Raw genomic sequence first — 20,113 nt, 5'->3', positions numbered from 1 at the left:
ATGAGTCGTTAATCATGAAACATACACCCCGCCCTTCTTCCTGGAGAGATGTTTATTCCATTCGGCGCAATGCACTGAGAATCCAGGTGGCTGTACCAACAGCATATCCCGAGAGAGCCATATTTCCGTGAAACAGAGTATGTTACAATCCCTGATGTCTCTCTGGAAAGCAACCCTTGCCCTGATTTTGTCAACTTTGTTACCTAGGGACTGGACATTAGCGAGTAATATACTCGGAAGCGGTGTATTGTGTGCACGCCTCCGAAGTCTGACTAGAAGACCGCTCCGACGGCAGTGTTGTTTTGGGTTGGCCTCTGGAATCAGTTCAAATGCCCTGGGTGTTGCGGACAAAGGATCCGCTTTGGGAAAGTCGTATTCCTGGTTGTAGTGCTGGTAAATTGACGCCACTCTGATATCCAACATTTCTTCCCGGCTGTATGTAATAACACTTAAGATTTTCTGGGCTAACTATGTATGAAATAATACATAAAAAACAAAATACTGCAAAGTTCCCTAAGGACTAGAAGCGAGGCTGCCTTCTCTTTCAGCACCATTTCCATCCGTATGTCTGAATGTCAGTTCATTATAACGTATGTCTGAAAGTTATCAAAGTAACAGTAAGTAATATACTCGGAATTACCTATTATTACACAGCATGTAAAACTCCCAATAAACCCGCCTGCAACTTACATTTCGATGGTGCACAACATTCAGACATTCGTGTTACTGTCGACAAAAATTCCTCTGAAAAATGCATCTTCTCCCTTTGGTGACTATAACACTGACCTCAGTGGGCGGGTGCAGTGTCCAGATGCGTATTTCTAAGCGCTATGATTGGTTGGGAATGGTAGGGTTATGATGGGTGAGGGATAACTAAGGTAGGCTGAGCAGACAAACTAATGGGATTTAAGGGAAACTGAATGGACTGTGAGGGGACTCTAGGTAGTGTCACGCACTGATCTGTTTCACCTGTCCTTGTGATTGTCTCCACCCCCCTCCAGGTCTCACACATTTTCTCCACTATCCCCTGTATATTTATACCTGTGTTCTCTGTTTGTCTGTTGCCAGTTCGTCTTGTTTGTCAAGTCAACCAGCGGTTCGTCTCTGCTTTTTACACTTGACTGTCCTGACTCTGAGCCCGCCTGCCTGACCACTCTGCCTGCCCCTGACCCTGATTCTGCCTGCCGTCCTGTACCGTTGCCCCTACTCTGGATTTCCGACCTCTGCCTGAGCCTGCCTGCCGTCTTGTACCTTTGTCCCACCACTCTGGATTATCGACCCCTGCCTGCCTTGACCTGTCGTTTGCCTGCCCCGGTTGCTGTAATAAACATTGTTACTTCAACACAGTCTGCACTTGGGTCTTACCTGAAACGTTATAGGTAGAGAGGAGCAGAACTGCCTTTTTTTACATCCTGGATGATCATCAAGACTCTTGGAAGAATGTTCTATCGACAGATGATTCAAAAGTATACCTTTTTGGACTCATGAAATGTAAAACAGTTAGGAAGGGAGACTTTCAAAACAGGGTTGAGTGAAGTTGCAAATATGTTGTATGAGCATGGAGAACCTTGCGAGCCTGACGAAATGACCTTATATATTTCAGTATAATACGGCTATTTACTTACTTTTGTAGCTCTTTGGCAGAAGCACACTTTTTGTAAGTATATAGTTAATCCTTACTGTCCTCCAAATTATGGACATTGGCCTACGATCGTCTTGCGCTGCGGAGAATATCAGATCTCAACAACAACTATTGGAGAAGTGTTTAACATCACCAGTACCCAGTTCATTCAGCCTCATTTACTGCCTTAAAAAAACATAGCTGATATGGCTGACTTGCTTAAACAAATGTGCTTTCTACTGACAATTGAGATGTACAAACTATTGCATTAGGGGACGACAAGCGGATAAGAGGCAATCTGTAATTTCGATTAAGACATTAATGAGCGAGCCAGGACGGACTAGTCAATATAACTACTCGTTCAGCACTTTTGAAATATACAGCGACAGACTTCAGAACGTGGGCCGTTGTTAGTGTTACTTTCTTAGCTACAGTATACATATCTCCTTGGGATATTATATAATTTAAGCAGCAGCATATAAGACATTTTTGGACTCACTTGAACAGGAAGGTGACGCCGCGGTCCTTCCTGGGCAAATTTTGTCATCAAAGTAAGAGAAAGAATTTACAATTCCAAGATGGATGACCGTTCAAAATGTATTTTGAGCTTGTTTATTCCCGACTTCCCAGTTGCAATGCTTGCAGTTAGCCACTGTCACCGATTCCATCCAAACCACTCATTGTTGAATTTGCGAGTTCCAACTTATTGTGTAGTGTTTATGTCCAATGGCCGATGCGCACCGATATATTTTATCTATAAATTCTCTTCATTATTTATCTTCATATGACAAGTATTAATAAGGATTTGGCAGTATATTGCCTACTTGATTCATGAGGATGACTGCTAGCTAAGATTTTGAAAGTAAGACATTGACATGATCAATCCAATCAAAGCTACTGTAGATATAAAGTGATTTGATGTAATCGTATCTGTGGCCTTCTTGGAAGGGCACTTCTAATGTAAGTCTATGGCAGGACACAAAGGGCCTACATTTTTTTTTATGTCGACCCTTACTAAGGGTGGGTGACATAGTGTCCCCATGAGTGACAGAACACTGAGCCAATCACGGTGCAATGCTCCTATTTTCTGCTGGCCAGCACCACCACCACAGAAAGCACTGAGCTAGGCTTAAACACCTGCATTTTGGAGCTGCCTGTTTGTATGCGGCTTTATTAACTCAATTATATATATATTTTTTACATTGTTAGCAAACTGATATGTGACACGTATTAATGCCAAAATAACATGCAAAACAGGCAAGCCCCAATTTTATGTATTTATATATATATATATATATATATATATTTATTTTTTTGGTTGCTAAAAATGTAGGGCTCAAAACAGGTGGGGCTCTGAATGACGGATAACGGGTCGCCACTGCCAGTACCACATCCGTATAATATATCTTTCCATAACGTGACTGCAGGAGACAGGTTGGAATGTGACTGGAATACGGGAATATGTTTGAATTTAGTGGGAAAATGCGGACATGATTGCGAGACGCAGGACAAAGGGCTAAAATTCGGGACTGTCCCGCACAATACGGAACATGTGGTTGCCTTAGACCGCCCCCCCCAAAAATCGATATTACCAAAGTTTAGCATGTCTTTGCAGGGGGACTCTTATTTTGAAGAAAACAAATCCGCGATCGTGTTGCCAACATAATATCCTGCTGCTAGGAGAACGGTAGGCACGTTAGGTTTCGCATCCAAGACTGGGCGTGTTTAAATGTCATTTTACTGATCATTTCTTTCAGTTTTGAGCTTTGTCGACGACGACTCGACGCATTGAATTCCATATTTTTTAATATCCAGTCGACTCGTCAGGTGAGTAGACTACGTAGCTTTACTATTTCTTTGCTGGTTGGTTCGATTGTAAAAGTACAGCAGGTACGTTGTGACAATGTACGTTAGTTGTTGGGAGGGATACTGTCATCTGGAAACTGATTGTTAGATTTAGGTCGCTTTAAAGTTAGCCCGTTTCTGTATTGGGCTAGAGTGTGTTTTGGATGCGTGGATAGTAAGCTGTTGTCCATTTATGGCGCGCGTGCAGGATGTTTAACATGAGGTGTAAGTGTGTCCAACAAGACCGACATTTGGAAAGTGTTTAGAACTGCTACACAGTGTGCGTTAGTAAATTCACTCTGGCTATCTACTCCGATTTCAAGCGCTCTCATCCGAGTGTCAGAGCGCAGAATAACTGAGGAATTTACGAACTGGCAACACGTTGCATATGACCATGTCAGTGAACGTAATTAAATTGCCTGTAGCACAGGACCAGTCACCAACGCTCTAGATAACAACATGAAAACAGCCTAACCAGCTATGCTAAGGCGAGTAGAATGGTCAGAGTGCGGTGTTCTCATTAGTGTCTGGAAGTAGCTGGCCAGTTAGCTTGGGTGCCGTTGATGTCCGAATTTACGAACACACCCATAGAATTTCTCAGGACTTAACCCCTATGTGAAAGCTAGGTGAATTGAAACAGAACTGTAACTTGGCAAAGATTCGCGCTTGAGCCTTTCTCTTTCGGTTTTGGTCCACCAGCTTCAAACTACTCCAAAACCAAATATTTTTGCTTATTGAAAATATTTCACTGTGATTTAGATGATTCCCAGCACCAGTTAGTGCTTGTTTTCTCACAAACTGAATTTGAGCGAACAGTGTATAATTTCAGCAACCATGACATGACAGAGTATTGCATACACACCTGCGATTAAAACGTTTGAGTGCTCACTTTCCGACGAGATATAAAGTAAACTGGCACTGTGGTAAAGTTGAAACTTCCACGGTGGTTGGCATCCAATACATGTTGCATTACCGCCACCTACTAGATTGGAGTATAACTCCCTTATACTTTGCTCAAAAACATGAAATACAATCAACAAATACCCTACACACACTAAATAATTGATTTTTTTTTTAACCCACCACCCTACTCCACTATTTCAATCTATTTAGTCCTACCTCAGGCCACCAGCCAGAAAGGATGGGACACCACCACTTAACACACCCTGTAACTTTTCAAATCAAATTTTATTTGTCAGGTGACGAATACAACAGGTGTTGCAGTGAAATGCTTACTTACAAGTCCCAACAATGCTTTAAGAAGTTAACAACAAATAGTGTTAAGTATTCTGATGTCATAAGTACACTTTAGTATATTTGAGTGTATCAGCATTCAGCAGGTAATATTCATATGTGCATTCATTATATTAATTATGACACTTCCTATCCAGGCATGCATCTGGATTACAATATGTGTCTACTTTATATATGGGCTTTTCTCATGCTATACAGGTATGATTACAGGTTCCTTTAAAGCTTTTAATAATTTCATTACATTATTTCACAATATGCTGCAAAAAAATTACTATAGCCCCTAGCCAACAATGCTTTAAGAAGTTAAGAAAAAAATGGTGATAAGTATTCTGATTTCAAGTCTCGCACACCCAAATACCTCTGCAGCTGCCACCACAACCTCAATTTTCTGCGACTTACATTCCATCCCTGCAGTACAGTTGATAACCATTGCTATAAATGCTAAAAATCCAATCTTACTGAAACATATATCACTTGTTGGCCTATCCCTCTGTACTGGTACAGATCTACTACTCACACCGCTCCTCTCACGAGCCTACCAGACAAGCTAAACTAGTTCTATGCTCGCTTCGAGGCAAATAACACTGAAACATGCATGAAAGCACCAGCTGTTCCGGAACACTGTGTGAAAATGCTCTCCGCAGCCGATGTGAGTAAGACCTACTGCCGGGCTAGGGGGCAGTATTTTGACGTCTGGATGACAAGCGTGCCCAAAGTAAACTGCCTGTTACTCAGGGCCAGAAGCAAGGTTATGCATATCATTAAATTTGGATAGAAAACACTCTAAAGTTGATAAAACTGTTAAAATAATGTCTGAGTATAACAGAACTGATATGGCAGGCGAAAACCCAAGGACAAACCACCCAGAAAGAAAAAAATATTTAGCCCACCATTGATTCCAATGGCTGTTATTTTTAATATGAAGGGAAAACCTCTCAGATTGCAGTTCCTAGGGCTTCCACTATATGTCAAGTCTTTAGAAAGAGTTTCAGGCTTGTTTTTGGAAAAATTAGCTAGAATTTGTAGTTTTTCTAAGTGGCTCCCATTTTGGCTGTAGTGTTTGTTACGCGTACTGGCAAATGCGCATACTTTGTTGTTTATCTCCGGTAATGACAATGACGATTCTCCGTCTTAATTTTTATAATTTATTTACGTATTAGGGTACCTGAGGTTTGATTAAAAACGTTGTTTGACTTGTTTGGAGAAGTTTATTGGTAACGTTTGGGATTTATTTTGAAGGAGGGAAATCGGTGTATTATTGAATGAAGCGCGCTAGCTAAACTGAGTTTTTGGGGATATAAAGAAGGACTTAATCGAACAAAACGACCATTTGTGATGTTGCTGGGACCTTTTGGAGTGCCTGATTCGAAAATGTTTTTAATGCTTTTGTGTGCTGGGCACTGTCCTCAGATAATCGCATGGTGTGCTTTCGTCGTAAAGCCTTTTTGAAATCTGACACAGCGGCTTGATTAACAAGAAGTTAAGCTTTTAACCTCTTACATCTAGACGTTCCGCTAGCGGAACACCTGCTCCAATATCCAATGATGGGCGTGGCGCGAAATACAAACTCCTCGAAAATCCGAAAACTTCAATTTTTCCAAACATATGACTATTTTACACCATTTTAAAGACAAGAATCTCCTTTATCTAACCACACTGTCCGATTTCAAAAAGGCTTTACAACGAAAGCAAAACATTAGATTATGTCAGGAGAGTACCCAGCCAGAAATAATCAGACACCCATTTTTCAAGCTAGCATATAATGTCACAAAAAACAAAACCACAGCTAAATGCAGCACTAACCTTTGATGATCTTCATCAGATGACACTCCTAGGACATTATGTTATACAATACATGCATGTTTTGTTCAATCAAGTTCATATTTATATCAAAAACCAGCTTTTTACATTAGCATGTGACGTTCAGAACTAGCATTCCCACCGAACACTTCCGGTGAATTTACTAAATTACTCACGATAAACATTCACAAAAAACACAACAAATATTTTAAGAATTATAGATACCGAACTCCTTTATGTAATCGCTGTGTCCGATTTTAAAATAGCTTTTCGGTGAAAGCACATTTTGCAATATTCTGAGTAGATAGACCGGCCATCATGGCTAGCTATTTTGACACCCACCAAGTTTGGCACTCACCAAACTCAGATTTACTATAAGAAAAATTTGATTACCTTTGCTGTTCTTCGTCAGAATGCACTCCCAGGACTTCTACTTCAATAACAAATGTTGGTTTGGTCCCAAATAATCCATAGTTATATCCAAATAGCGGCGTTTTGTTGTGCGTTCAAGACACTATCCGAACCACATTTCGTGACAAAAAATTCTAAATATTCCATTACCGTACTTCGAAGCATGTCAACCGCTGTTTAAAATCAATTTTTATGCATTTTTTCTCGTAAAATAGCGATAATATTCCGACCGGGAAACCCTGTTTTCGTTCAGACTGAAAATGTAAACATGGAGTCGTCTCGTGCACGCGCGCACCCGTCTCATTGTTCTCAGATCGACCACTATCCAAATGCGCTACTGTTTTTCAGCCAGAGACTGCAAAGTCATCATTCAACGTTCTGGCGCCTTCTTAGAGCCTATGGGAGCCTTAGAAAGTGTCACGTTACAGCAGAGATCCCCTGTTTTGGATAGAGATGGCAAAGAAGGCCAAGAAATGGTCAGACAGGGTACTTCCTGTACAGAATCTTCTCAGGTTTTGGCCTGCTGTTTGAGTTATGTTATACTCAGACACCATTCAAACAGTTTTAGAAACTTTGGAGTGTTTTCTATCCAAAGCTACTAATTATATGCATATTCTAGTTTCTGGGCAGGAGTAATAACCAGATTAAATCGGGTACGTTTTTATCTGGCCGTGAAAATACTGCCCCCTATCCATAACAAGTTAACTGATATGAGACTTGTATTTTCATGTATGTTAAATATGACTATTTCTGTAATTTGACTTTCGTACACTGCAATTTCACTGGAAGTTGGGCTGCCCCAGATGGTAAAGGGTAGATAACAAAACGTGCGCCACGCTGATCCTCAACAAAGGGGCCCCTCAAGGGTGCGGAATCAGTCCCCTCCTGTACTCCCTGTTCACTCGTGACTGCACGGCCAGGCACGACTCCAACACCATCATTAAGTTTGCAGACAACACAACAGCAGTAGGCGTGATCAATGACGAGACGGCCTATAGGAAGAAGGTCAGAGACCTGACCGTGTGGTGCCAGGACAACAACCTCTCCCTCAACATGATCAAGACAAAGGAGATGATTGTGGACTACAGGAAAAAGAGGACCGAGCATTCACCCATTCTCATTGACAGGGCTGCAGTGGAGCAGGTTGAGAGCTTCAAGTTCCTTGGTGTCCACATCACCAACAAACTAACATGGTCGAAGCACACCAAGACAGTTGTGAAGAGGGCACAATAAAACCTACTCCCCCTCAGGAAACTGAAAAGATTTGGTGTGGGTCCTGAGATCCTCAAAAGTTTCCACAGCTGCACCATCAAGAGCATCCTGACGGGTTGCATCACTGCCTGGTATGGCAACTGCTCGGCCTAGGACTGCAAGGCACTTCAGAGGGTAGTGCGTACAGCCTAGTACAACACTGGGGCCAAGCTTCCTGCCATCCAGGACCTCTATACCAGGAGGTGTCAGAGGAAAGCCCTACAAATTGTCAAAGCCTCCAGCCACCCTAGTCATAGAATGTTCTCTCCGCTACCGCATGGCAAGCAGTACTGGAGCGCCAAGTATAGGTCCAAGAGGCTTCTAAACAGCTTCTACCCCCATGCCATAAGACTCCTGAACACCTAATCAAATGGTTACCCAGACTATTTGCATTGCCCTCTCCCCCTCTTTTACACCTATGCTACTCTCTGTTGTTATCATCTATGCATAGTCACTTTAATAACTCTACCTTAATGTACATGCAGTTGAAGTCGGAAGTTTCCATACGCCAAATACATTTAAACTCAGTTGTTCACAATTCCTGACATTTAATCCTAGTAACAATTCCAAGGCATAGGTCAGTTTGGATCACCACTTTATTTTAAGAATGTGAAATGTCAGAATAATAGGGGGAATATTTCAGCTTTTATTTCTTTCATCACATTCCCAGTGGGTCAGAAGTTTACATGCACTCAATTAGTATTTAAATTGTTTAACTTGGGTCAAACGTTTCAGGTAGCTTCCCACAATAAGTTGGGTGAATTTTGTCCCATTCCTCCAGACAGAGCTGGTGTAACTGAGGCAGGTTTGTAGGCCTTGCTTGCACACGCTTTTTCAGTTCTGCCCACAAATTTTTCTATAGGATTGAGGTCAGGGCTTTGTGATGGCCACTCCAATACCTTGACTTTGTTGTCCTTAAGCCATTTTGCCACAACTTTGGAAGTATGCTTGGGGTCATTGTCCATTTGGAAGGCACATTTGCGACCAAGCTTTAACTTCCTGACTGTCTTGAGATGTTGCTTCAATATATCCACATAATTTTCTGCCCTCATGATGCCATCTATTTTGTGATGTGCACCAGTCCCTCTTGCAGCAAAGCACCCCCACAACATGATGCTGCCACCCCTGTGCTTCACGGTTGGGACAGTGTTCTTCGGGTTGCAAGCCTCCCCCTTTTCTCTTCAAACATAACGATGGTCAATATGGCCAAACAGTTATATTTTTGTTTCCTCAGACTAGAGGACATTTCTCAAAAAAGTACGATCTTTGTCCCCATGTGCAATTGCAAACCGTAGTCTGGCTTTTTTTATGGTGGTTTTGGAGCAGTGGCTTGTTCCTTGCTGAGCGGCCTTTCGGGTTGTTGATATAAGACTCGTTTTACTGTGGATATAGATACTTTTGTACCTGTTTCATCCAGCATCTTCACAATGATAAATTGGATTTCCATTGATTATTTTTGTGTGATTTTGTTGTCAGCACATTCAACTATGTAAAGAAAAAAGTATTTAATAAGATTATTTCTTTCATTCAGATCTAGGATGTGTTGTTTAAGTGTTCCCTTTATTTTTTTGAGCAGTATATTACTGTAGCATAGGCTATGCTGCAGCAAATGTAGGCCTTCCTGTCACAAGTAAAAAAGGTACCATGATGAGACGGGCTGTCTGACCCCACCTTGAGAGTTGATTAATCATGCAGAGGCCATAGAGAAGCCAGATGTAGACATTGCATATCATTTAAAAGTTCCATTTCATGCCATGCTGTTCATATAAATAAGTTATTATAATTGACCAGTTTCTCGCAGGTACTTATCCCGGGAAAAGTGATTTTCGGTGGTAAATCTCGGTAATCGGGTTCCCACCATTCAACCCTAATCTACACCCTGCAATATTTGTGCTTTACTCAAATGTAATATTAAATTCAATTTTGTTGAGCTTGTGAGTGATATTGACTATTGTATCTTTTTAATTTACTTATTTAACCAGATCAGTCAAGTCAGTTTACTTTCAGTTTTGATTATAGCCTAGTCCTCAAGGTCACAGTGTTGTTCCAGCAAAACTGCTTTCTGATGTCCCAATAAAGTATTGTTTTCATAATTATCAAATTAATAAGTGGTAACACATTTAGTTATTAGAACAACATGCACCTTGATAGGGTGTTGGTAATGTAAGCTAGGCCATGTGAATGATCTATGAATGGGAAAAAATTACATAATGTAGGCTATTACAAAAAAAACTAATATATGAAAGCTTGTGTCATGTTCATAAGAAGCTCATTTGACTTGTGTAATGTATGCCTTAATTGCATATGACGTCTTACACTCAAATGTTTTCCTCAGTCCGCAGAACAACATTGGATACCCTGTTTTGTGTGAGCCATGGCCAAGTCAGATAATATCCCTGTGGAGGAGGAGATGGTGAGCATCCTGGGCCAATGTGGACCAGCTCTGACTTACGCCCTGCAAAGCAAGTTTGGATGCACTGCCGTGCTCCATGGTGTGAATGCTGCCAGTGCAGGTGCAGGACAGTCCATGAAGCCTGAGATTACGTTTTCTACCCAGCTGTCCAAGGGCCTCAGGGTGTCTGTATGGAGGGACGACCTTACCACTCACTGTGGTGTAGATGCTGTGGTCAACGCGGCCAATGAGCACCTCAGTCATGTGGGAGGTCTCGCCAAGGCGCTTAGCGATGCCGGTGGCCCAGATATCCAGCGAGAGAGTGACCGGTACATCAACGCCCACGGAAGGTTGTTAACGGGATATGCCATCGTCGCCTCACCTGGATACCTTCCATGCAAGAAGATCATTCATGTCGTTGGTCCAAGCCTACCATACAAACCCCAAAAAGATGATGTTAATATTGCCACACCAAAACTTGAAAAGGCTGTTAGAAACATTCTAGAGGAGATGAAGAAACATAATCTGAAGTCTGTTGCCATTCCTGCCATAAGTTCTGGCCTGTTCAACTTTCCCCTGCCGCTCTGTGCAGACGTCATTGTTAAAACCCTGAAACAGTACCATGATCACAATTACTCCGGAGCTCCTTTAGAGGTTCGCCTGGTCAATCACGATGACCTATCGGTCGGGGAGATGAAGAGAGCATGCTGTGAAATACTGGGGTCAACGGTTTCACACAGTCAACCAGCGGCAGCTTGGGGGCTGCCACCTAAAGCTTCATACAGTAAAGTTGTAAGTCACGGAAACGGCTCAACTTCGATGAAAGTCAACAATGTCTCTCTGAACCTCAAAAAAGGATACATTGAGACACAAAAGGTACAAAATAATAGAAAATCTAGCATAAAGGATAAATAATCAGAATTTAATGGTAGACATGACTGATGGAGGAATGTGTATGAATATTTGGCTTTGGTTCAGCATTTGGAACATATTTCCAAATATATGAAAACATTAACTGGTATTCTGGCTTGCTCGTCTTTTTGACAGACAAGCGGCATTGTGAACACAATTTCTTCCGACCTTGATTTGTCATACGGGGCAATATCCAAAGCAATTCTGCAAAAGGCTGGAAAAGGCATACAGGAGGAGATATCGAAATGCTACAACTACAACAAATACGGTGACGTTATTGAGACCACTGGACACAAATTATCATGCCGTTTCGTGTACCACACGATATGTCCTAACAGAAAGCAAGCATTTGAAAAGGTAAATACAAATAAGGCTGTTGAGATCAAACATAAAATAGTTATCCTACCTTGTTCCTAGCAATATGTTAAGGGTAGTATATCAAAGATCTAACTATATATTTTACTATGGCTCTAGTCCAGAAGTATAACATATAGAATAAAAAACTGACTTGTAAGCTTTCTGTATTCTTGTCATGACAGATTCTTGGTGATGTCATCTCAAAGTGTCTGAGCATGGCCCAAAAAAAAACGCTGTCATCAATCTCCTTCCCAGCCATTGGTACTGGTATGTTGGGCTTCAACAAGCAAGAGGTTGCCCAGATTATGGTGGACACAGCAGTGAAATTTGCCAAGAAAAACAATGGAACGATCATGGATATCTATTATGTTATATATCCAGCGGACACTGAGACATATAGGGTATGTGTACGATCAAAGTATTATCAGTCACTTTCATACTAATCCTTCGTGGCCTGGTAATAGTCCCACAGCTCTTTGACGATTTCACTCTTTTGAAATTAAATTACTTAACCGTTTTTGAACCGAAGAGTTGCGAATATGATACATTTCTAAACCAAAAGACTTCAGTTCTTTGCTGTCGTCTTATGACACCAGAGTTGATATAGTTACCAGTGATAGTTACCAGTGATCACATATTTCTGCTCTTTTCCACAGGCTTTTGAAGACAAACTGAAATCTCTTCAAGGCGCAACACAATATTCTAGCTCCTTCAACAGCGCCTCTGCTCAAGGTGAGATCCCAGTCAAAAGAAGTAGAAGTGGTATGTTATTATCATTTGTGTGTTAACAGAACTCTTGATACATATTTATTACAACGGTTTTTGCACTATGCATGCAGTATTTTGGATTAAATTATTATTTTGTGTCTTGTGTGCAAGGATTTCAGCCCACAACTGGCTATTTTGACTCCAGAGATCCAAGGGAAAGTGCACAACCATATATCGAGCTCAGCAGTGCCTTTGATGAGACATTGAGAGAGGCCAGACACTGGTATTTTTCTGTTCTGTACCCTCCCTTCAAGAAGGACTTCACCATTCGCAACAATTTCATCCAGCACTTTGGTCAACATGAGTTTGAAAAGCTGCTGACCTTTCAGACCAAGTTCAAAGTTTCCATTGAGGTGTTCTTTAAAGATGGTTGTGCCGGCATGAACATCCATGGGGCTTCTAGAGATGTCATAGCTGCTGTATTCGAGGTGGAAGCCATGTGCTGCAAAGTCCAAGAGGATTTCGCAAAAGAAGAGGAGCGTGACATTGGCCTGAGAACTTCCACCAGTTCCCCAAGGAATCCTGTCAGCGAGAGCAGTTCTGACTATAGACACAGCCGGCTGGATTTTTCCGGGCTAGAAATTGTCAGGGTGAGTGTCCGCACAAGAAACAACAGATTTAACAATAAAGGTGCAATCTGAGATATTAACTGCCTGATGACCAATAAAATATGGTTATGGAAAATGTGTTACAGGTTGAGAAAGTGGAGAACAGTGCCCTGAAGCAGGTCTTCGAGCTTAAAAAGAAGCAGTTGGCGGTGTCTACCTCTCAGCGAATGTACCAGCGCCTGCCAGCACAATACTGTGGTCTGCTCAACAGGGTGGGCTTCCAGAGGGAGTTTGCACCACCAGACGGTAAGAGAGAAGCCACATATTCATGGGTTGTACGTTGCGTCACAATATTGCATTGCACCCAACTGCATATTCTGCTTAATGCATTCTCAATTGGAGCTGATGAACTTTGCCCACTAAAGGCAACATTGCCGTCTAAAGTAAATTTGACATCATAATGATGTTTCCGACTAATAATTTGCCTACTTTAGCAATGTCATCGTATTACCTGGCTGCTATAGTGTAATTTAGACCAAACAGTCACGAGCCCCCATTCAGAATGACTGGTCACGACTCGACTTTTGGGCGCAACTATGGCTGAGGCGTCTGTAAAACTTTGATAACAATGGCATGCCGCAACCGATTGACGGAGGTGGAACCCTTGAATAAAAACAAATGACATTCTTTAGAATTACATTCTATTCATTCTAATGACATTCAATGTGTTCTATTTTGATGGAACCAGCAATGTGTTTGGAGAATAGCTCTGAAATAATTGTTGTGAAGCAATTAATTTAATGTATTACTGCAATATGTAACCTTTTGGGTGACCCAACTAGGGTTGCAAAGGGTCAGAAACTTTCCGGTAAATATCGGGAAATTTTCCATGGGGACTTAAGCCTGGGAATTTGGGGAATTCTGCTTAAATTCATCAAAAACAGTTGGCTTATAACAGTGAACCTTTTTTTGTGGGATACACATAGGCAATTCTAGGTCTTGTGGCATATTTTGGTTAAACTGACCCCAATTCAAAGGAATTCCAACCCTCTGCATACGCAGTGCATTCTTTCATCACATGCACAGTGCATTCTTCCATCACATGTGCAGCTGATTCTCAAGTTCTTGCACACTAATGAGATGCTATTCAGCCCACACTACTACACTGTCTGAGCCAAGGACTACATGCTTTCTGGTAAGTATTGATTACAATACTGGATGGGGTGAATATTTTATGACATACATGATTTTTTTGTTAACTAGTAAATAGTAGCCTACAGCAAAGTATGTTTTAAAATCATTTCTAACTTGTTAACAATTTCTGCAAGTTAGTTTTTGCTACCATGTGGGTTTTAGCTTGCTTGAGCCTGCTAACTGAGGAGTGTTAATTCACCTGTTTGCATACATGTTTCATTTTAAACATTTATCTTACAAAGGAGTTGTTTAATCTAACTGCTTAACAATTTATCTGTACATGGAATTGTATTTGGAGGTTTTTTTTCTTCATTTTTTTTCTTCTCATCTTTACAGGAAAATGCCACGGGCACTATCTGATGTGTGGAGACATTTCACTGCAGCTAATGTAGAAGGAAAAGCTGTGTACATTTGCAAATACTGTGTCAAATCACATGTGAAGAATTCAACAAAGATGCAGAATCATCTAGCCAAGTGCATAAAGTTCCCTCAGCGCTCACAACAACCAACCTATGACAAAAGTCCCTTTACTTTTATTCGAGGTGAAAATGATGCATCAGACACCTTATCGACAGCAACAGCTCATTTTTTTTTTTAACTCAATGGAGGAACGTAGTCAGAGAAATGCTGATGAATGTCTTGCTCGAGCTGTGTATGCGACTGGTTCACCTCTGATGCTCACAGGCAATGTGTATTGGAAGAGATTTTTGAATGTTCTTCGCCCAGCATACACCCCTCCAACCAGACATGCTTTATCTACTCATTTGCTGGATGCAGAGTTCAAGTGAAGGTCAAAATCATAGAGAAAGAAGACTGTATTGCAATCATCTCTGATGGGTGGTCGAATGTTCGTGGGAAAGGAATAATTAACTACATCTCCACCCCTCAACCAGTATTCTACAAGAGCACAGACACAAGGGACAACACACACCGGTCTCTACATTGCAGATGCGCTGAAGGCAGTCATCAATGACCTTAGACCACAGAAGGTATTTGCACTGGTGACAGACAATGCTGCGAACATAAAGGCTGCTTGATCTAAAGTGGAGTAGTCCTACCCTCACATCACACCAATTGGCTGTGCTGCTCATGCATTGAATCTGCTCCTCAAGGACATCATGGCACTGAAAACAATGGATACCCTCTACAAGAGAGTCAAGGAAATGGTTAGGTATGTGAAGGGTCATCAAGTTATAGCAGCAATATACCTCACCATGCAAAGTGAGAAGAATAAGAGCACCACATTGATGGTGCCCAGCAACACCCGTTTGGGTGGTGTCATGTTTGACAGTCTCCTGGATGGGAAGGAGTCTCCAAGAAATGGCCATATCACAGTCTGCCGATATGGACAGCCCCATCAAGAGGAACCTCCTGGATGATGTATTTTGGGAGAGTGGTAAGCAGCCTGAATCTCCTGAAACCTATAACAGTAGCCATTGCACGGATTGAGGGAGACAATGCCATCCTGTCTGATATTCAGACTCTGCTTGTAGATGTAAGAGGAGAAATCCGTACTACCCTGCCCACTTCACTGTTGCTCCAAGCAGAGGAAACTACAGTTCTGAAATACATCAAAAAGCGTGAAGACTTCTGCCTGAAGCCCATACATGCCAGCATACCCCAAGTATGGTGCAGAGATCAACAAGGCCTATGGTGTCATCACGACTGTGTCTCGCCACCTTGGCCTGAATGAAGGCAAGGTTCTTGGCAGTTTGGTTAAGTACACTTCCAAGCAAGGGCTTTGGGATGGAGATGCAATATGGCAGTCATGACAATGGATCTCATCAGCCACCTGGTGGAAGGGACTTTGATCTGAGGCTCTTTCCCCTGTTACCTCCATCCTCCAAATCCCACCAACATCAGCCGCCTCAGATCGCAACTGCTCCTTTTTTGGGAACACACGCACCAAAGCATGTAACAGGCTGACCAATACAAAAGGTTGAAAAATTGGTGGCCATCCGGGCAAATTTGAGGCTTTTGAGCCTGACAACGAGCCATCCTCAACAAGGTTGGAAAGTGACAGTGAAGATGAGGCCTCAGAATCTGATGTTCAAGAGGTGGACATTGAGGAGGTCCAGGGAGAAGACATGGAAGCCTGAGAGGAAGACAACCAAAGCTTTAGTTTCTAGACTATCATTTTACAGATGCATGTTGAAAACGTTTTTGGGAGATGTGATGGATCATTCAATATTCCTTTCTTTTGTTCAGTGAATTCATCCCATGTGAAGAGTCAACTCATTTAATTAAAGTTCCATTTCTAACTCAAGTTTTTTTTTCTATTGGAAGGATTTAATCATTTGCAATTATGTATACTTATGGTAAGGTAAAAGGTTTATGTTTCTGTCTCCATATGGTAAATAAACCCAGCAAAAAAAGAAACGTCCCTTTTTCAGGACACTGTCTTTGAAAGATAATTAGTAAAAATCAAAATAACTTCACAGATCTTCATTAAAAATGGTTTAAACACTGTTTCCCATACTTGTTTAATGAACCATAAACAATTAACACACACCTGTGGAACGGTCGTTAAGACACTAACAGCTTACCGACGGTAGGCAATTAAGGTCACAGTTATGAAAACTTAGGACATTAAAGAGGCCTTTCTACTGACTCTGGAAAAACACCAAAAGAAAGATGCCCAGGGTCCCTGCTCATCTGCGTGAATGTGCCTTAGGCATGCTGCAAGGAGGCATGAGGACTGCAGATGTGGCCAGTGCAATAAATTGCAATGTCCATACTGTGAGACGCCTAAGACAGCGCTACAGGGAGACAGGACGGACAGCTGATCGTCCTCGCAGTGACAGACCACGTGTAACAACACCTGCACAGGATCGGTACATCCGAACATCACACCTGCGGGACAGGTACAGGATGGCAACAACAACTGCCCGAGTTACACCAGGAACGCACAATCCCTCCATCAGTGCTCAGACTTTCCACAACAGGCTGAGAGAGGCTGGACTGAGGGCGTGTAGGCCTGTTGTAAGGCAGGTCCTCACCAGCAACAACGTCGCCTATGGGCACAAACCCACCGTTGTTGGACCAGACAGGACTGGCAAAAAGTGCTCTTCTCTGACAAGTCGCAGTTTTGTCTCACCAGGGGTGATGGTCGGATTTGCGTTTATCGTTGAAGGAATGGGCGTTACACCGAGGCCTATGCTCTGGAGCGGGATCGATTTGGAGGTGGAGGGTCCGTCATGGTCTGAGGCGGTGTGTCACAGCATCATTGGACTGAGCTTGTTGTCATTGCAGGCAACCTCAACGCTGTGCGTTACAGGGAAGACATCCTCCCTCCTGCAGGCTCATCCTGACATGACCCTCCAGCATGACAATGCCACCAAGCACAGAACAAGCAGTATGGCTGATTTCCTGCAAGACAGGAATGTCAGTGTTCTGCCATGGCCAGCGAAGATCCCGGATCTCAATCCCATTGAGCATGTCTGGGACCTGTTGGATCGAAGGGTGAGGGCTAGGCCCATTCCCCCCCAGAAATGTCTGGGAACTTGTAGGTGCCTTGGTGGAAGAGTGGGGTAACATCTCACAGCAAGAACTGGCAAATCTGGTGCAGTCCATGAGGAGGAGATGCACTGCAGTACATAATGCAGCTGGTGGCCACACCACATACTGACTTTTGATTTTGACCCGCGCCCCCCCCGTTCAGGGACACATTCAATTTATGTTAGTCACATGTCTTTGGAACTTGTTCAGTTTATGTCTGTTGTTGAATCTTATGTTCATACAAATATATTTACACGTTAAGTTTGCTGAAAATATACGCAGTTGACAGTGAGAGGATGTTTATTTATTTTTTGCTGAGTTTATATCCAATGCAAAAAACATCTACATTTAACATGTTAGTTTCCACCTCTGAATATCCCCGAAATGTGCCAGCCTAGACCCAACCAAATTCACGTAAAAATGTGTTTATAGATCTGTCACTCATTGAAAGCAAGTCTAAGAAGTGGTAGATCTGTTCTATTTCTATGCTTCCCGTTCTTAAGTTTAGTTTTGTATACCAGCTTTGAACAGCTGAAAATATATTTCAGTGGTTTAGATGATACAATGATTCTCTGCTCTATACTTGCTTGTTTTGTCACAAACTGAAATTAGGCTAACTATTCAAATTTTAGCAACCAGGAAATGGAGGAGCGATTTCTGGATAGCACATCTTTAATTTTAATTGTTAATGTGTTCCTTTCATCCGTAGTGCAAAACTACGGAGAGGGGATCTACTTCAGTGGCAGCGTGGATGGGGCAAAGAAGCAGTGGAAACGCTTGGCAGACGAGGTATACCTGTACTTCGTTGAGGCGCAAGTGCTTACAGGGAAGTCCACACATGGCTCACCAGGTCTTATTGTGCCACCGGTGATCCCCAGTGGAAACCCCATCACTCTGTATGACAGCGTGAAAGGGGGTGTGGACACCTGTGTCATCTTCAATGGTCACCAGGCGCTACCTGAATATCTGATCATCTGCAAAAATAATCATGCTATGAGTTCTGATAAGAATTAAGTTGATAATGGGTGAAAATTGTCCTATGAAGTAATTTTGTTTTAAAATAACCATATTGATCTTTATTTTGTGCTCTACTGTAGACTATGCAGGAAAACTGGATTTAGATCCACTTTATTGTCCCACCAGGGGGAAATTAATTTGGCCATGTGCTTAAGACTGTTCATGAAAACACAGAAGCTACACAAAAGGATTCATTCAAAGAGCTACACATTTAAAGTGAAAGTGCAAAATGCTGTATACTGGAGGGACACAGACTATTATACAGCCTAATGACTGTTGGAGTAAGAGTCCCTATATCTATCTGTTTTGATTTTCTTTCGAAGAAGTCTCTTTCCCCTTGTCCGGCTGCTGCTGCGACTGAGTTTTGAGTGAAGGGGATGTGTACTGTCCTGTAAAATGCCTTCAAGTTTTAGTTTTGTGTATAGGTTGGTGGCTGATTCTTGATCTATGCCAATTATCCTTCCCGCCGTCTTAATCAAGTGCTGAAGCTTGACTTGGTCTTGCACTCGCATGTTTCCAAACACGCATGTCAGACCAAAGGATGGCGCACGCTGCAGGACAGATTTATAGAGGGTTGGTCTGGGTGGAGGGAAATTGAATTCGACATGTTTACTTCACATTTATATGGTTTTAATTTGTAATGGTTTTGTTTCATTTTATGCTTCAGTATCTAAGCACTATGGTTTCAGTTTATAACCAACAAAATGAATGCAGTTTGAATAAATGTTACAACATTTACAACCCATTGCTGAAATTATATGTCAGTATTATCAATAAAAATGACAATCGTTTGTTTTGTAATGAGTGCGTATTGTGATAGCATTATGTAAAAGTATAGCAACATGCTTTGGTAGACAGTAATTTGCTTTTATTACACTGGATGATACTGTTGCATAAAAAACAGAACTCTACTCTAGCCATCAATGAACAAGGCAATAAGCTAGTTTTTTTGGCGGCATAAAGCTTTCATTAGACCAATGAAATTGCCGAACAGGTTACGGTCAAACAACTTTTTTGTTTACTATTCAGATTAAATCGAGCGCTCTCAAACTTCCCATCATTCTGATTACGGTAGTCATTTTGTCACCCTCATCATGGCAAAGACACGGAGAAATGCATATGATGCAGCTTTCAAGTTGAAGGCGATTGATCTGGCTGTTGGAAAAGGAAATAGAGCTGCTGCACGGGAGCTTGGTCTTAATGAGTCGATGATAAGATGTTGGAAACAGCAGCGTGAGGAATTGA

At 41.9% G+C, this 20,113-nt stretch overlaps 1 protein-coding gene across 3 annotated transcripts; it reads left to right on the top strand.

The window, feature by feature from the left end:
• The first annotated feature begins 3,240 nt into the window (after window positions 1–3,240).
• LOC106589450 (protein mono-ADP-ribosyltransferase PARP9) lies at window positions 3,241–19,659 on the top strand. Of its 3 annotated transcripts, none has more exons than XM_014179447.2 (8): window positions 3,241–3,448; window positions 10,518–11,450; window positions 11,622–11,843; window positions 12,026–12,244; window positions 12,500–12,575; window positions 12,723–13,201; window positions 13,306–13,465; window positions 18,561–19,659. In XM_014179447.2, exons 2-8 carry the CDS (start codon window positions 10,557–10,559, stop codon window positions 18,863–18,865), a joined length of 2,355 nt encoding a protein of 784 aa, XP_014034922.2. In that variant the 5' UTR covers window positions 3,241–3,448; window positions 10,518–10,556; the 3' UTR covers window positions 18,866–19,659. The 3 variants fall into 3 exon arrangements, with proteins under 3 accessions (XP_014034922.2, XP_014034921.2, XP_045565961.1); XM_014179446.2 differs by having other exon boundaries at window positions 12,500–12,605; XM_045710005.1 differs by having other exon boundaries at window positions 3,290–3,435; window positions 10,514–11,450; window positions 12,500–12,605.
• Window positions 19,660–20,113: the final 454 nt, after the last annotated feature.

Source organism: Salmo salar, chromosome ssa28, assembly GCF_905237065.1.
Source record: "Salmo salar chromosome ssa28, Ssal_v3.1, whole genome shotgun sequence".
NCBI lineage: Eukaryota > Metazoa > Chordata > Actinopteri > Salmoniformes > Salmonidae > Salmo > Salmo salar.
Note: the sequence above shows the minus strand (reverse complement) of the source record. Positions and strands in the feature narration are given on the sequence as shown.

Coding starts and splice junctions, on each gene's coding strand:
- LOC106589450 (XM_014179446.2), top strand. CDS start 10,557: ATGGCCAAGTCAGATAATATCCCTGTGGAGGAGGAGATGGTGAGCATC. Junction 11,451..11,621: donor GATACATTGAGACACAAAAG/GTACAAAATAAT, acceptor TCTTTTTGACAG/ACAAGCGGCATTGTGAACAC. Junction 12,606..12,722: donor AGTCAAAAGAAGTAGAAGTG/GTATGTTATTAT, acceptor CTTGTGTGCAAG/GATTTCAGCCCACAACTGGC.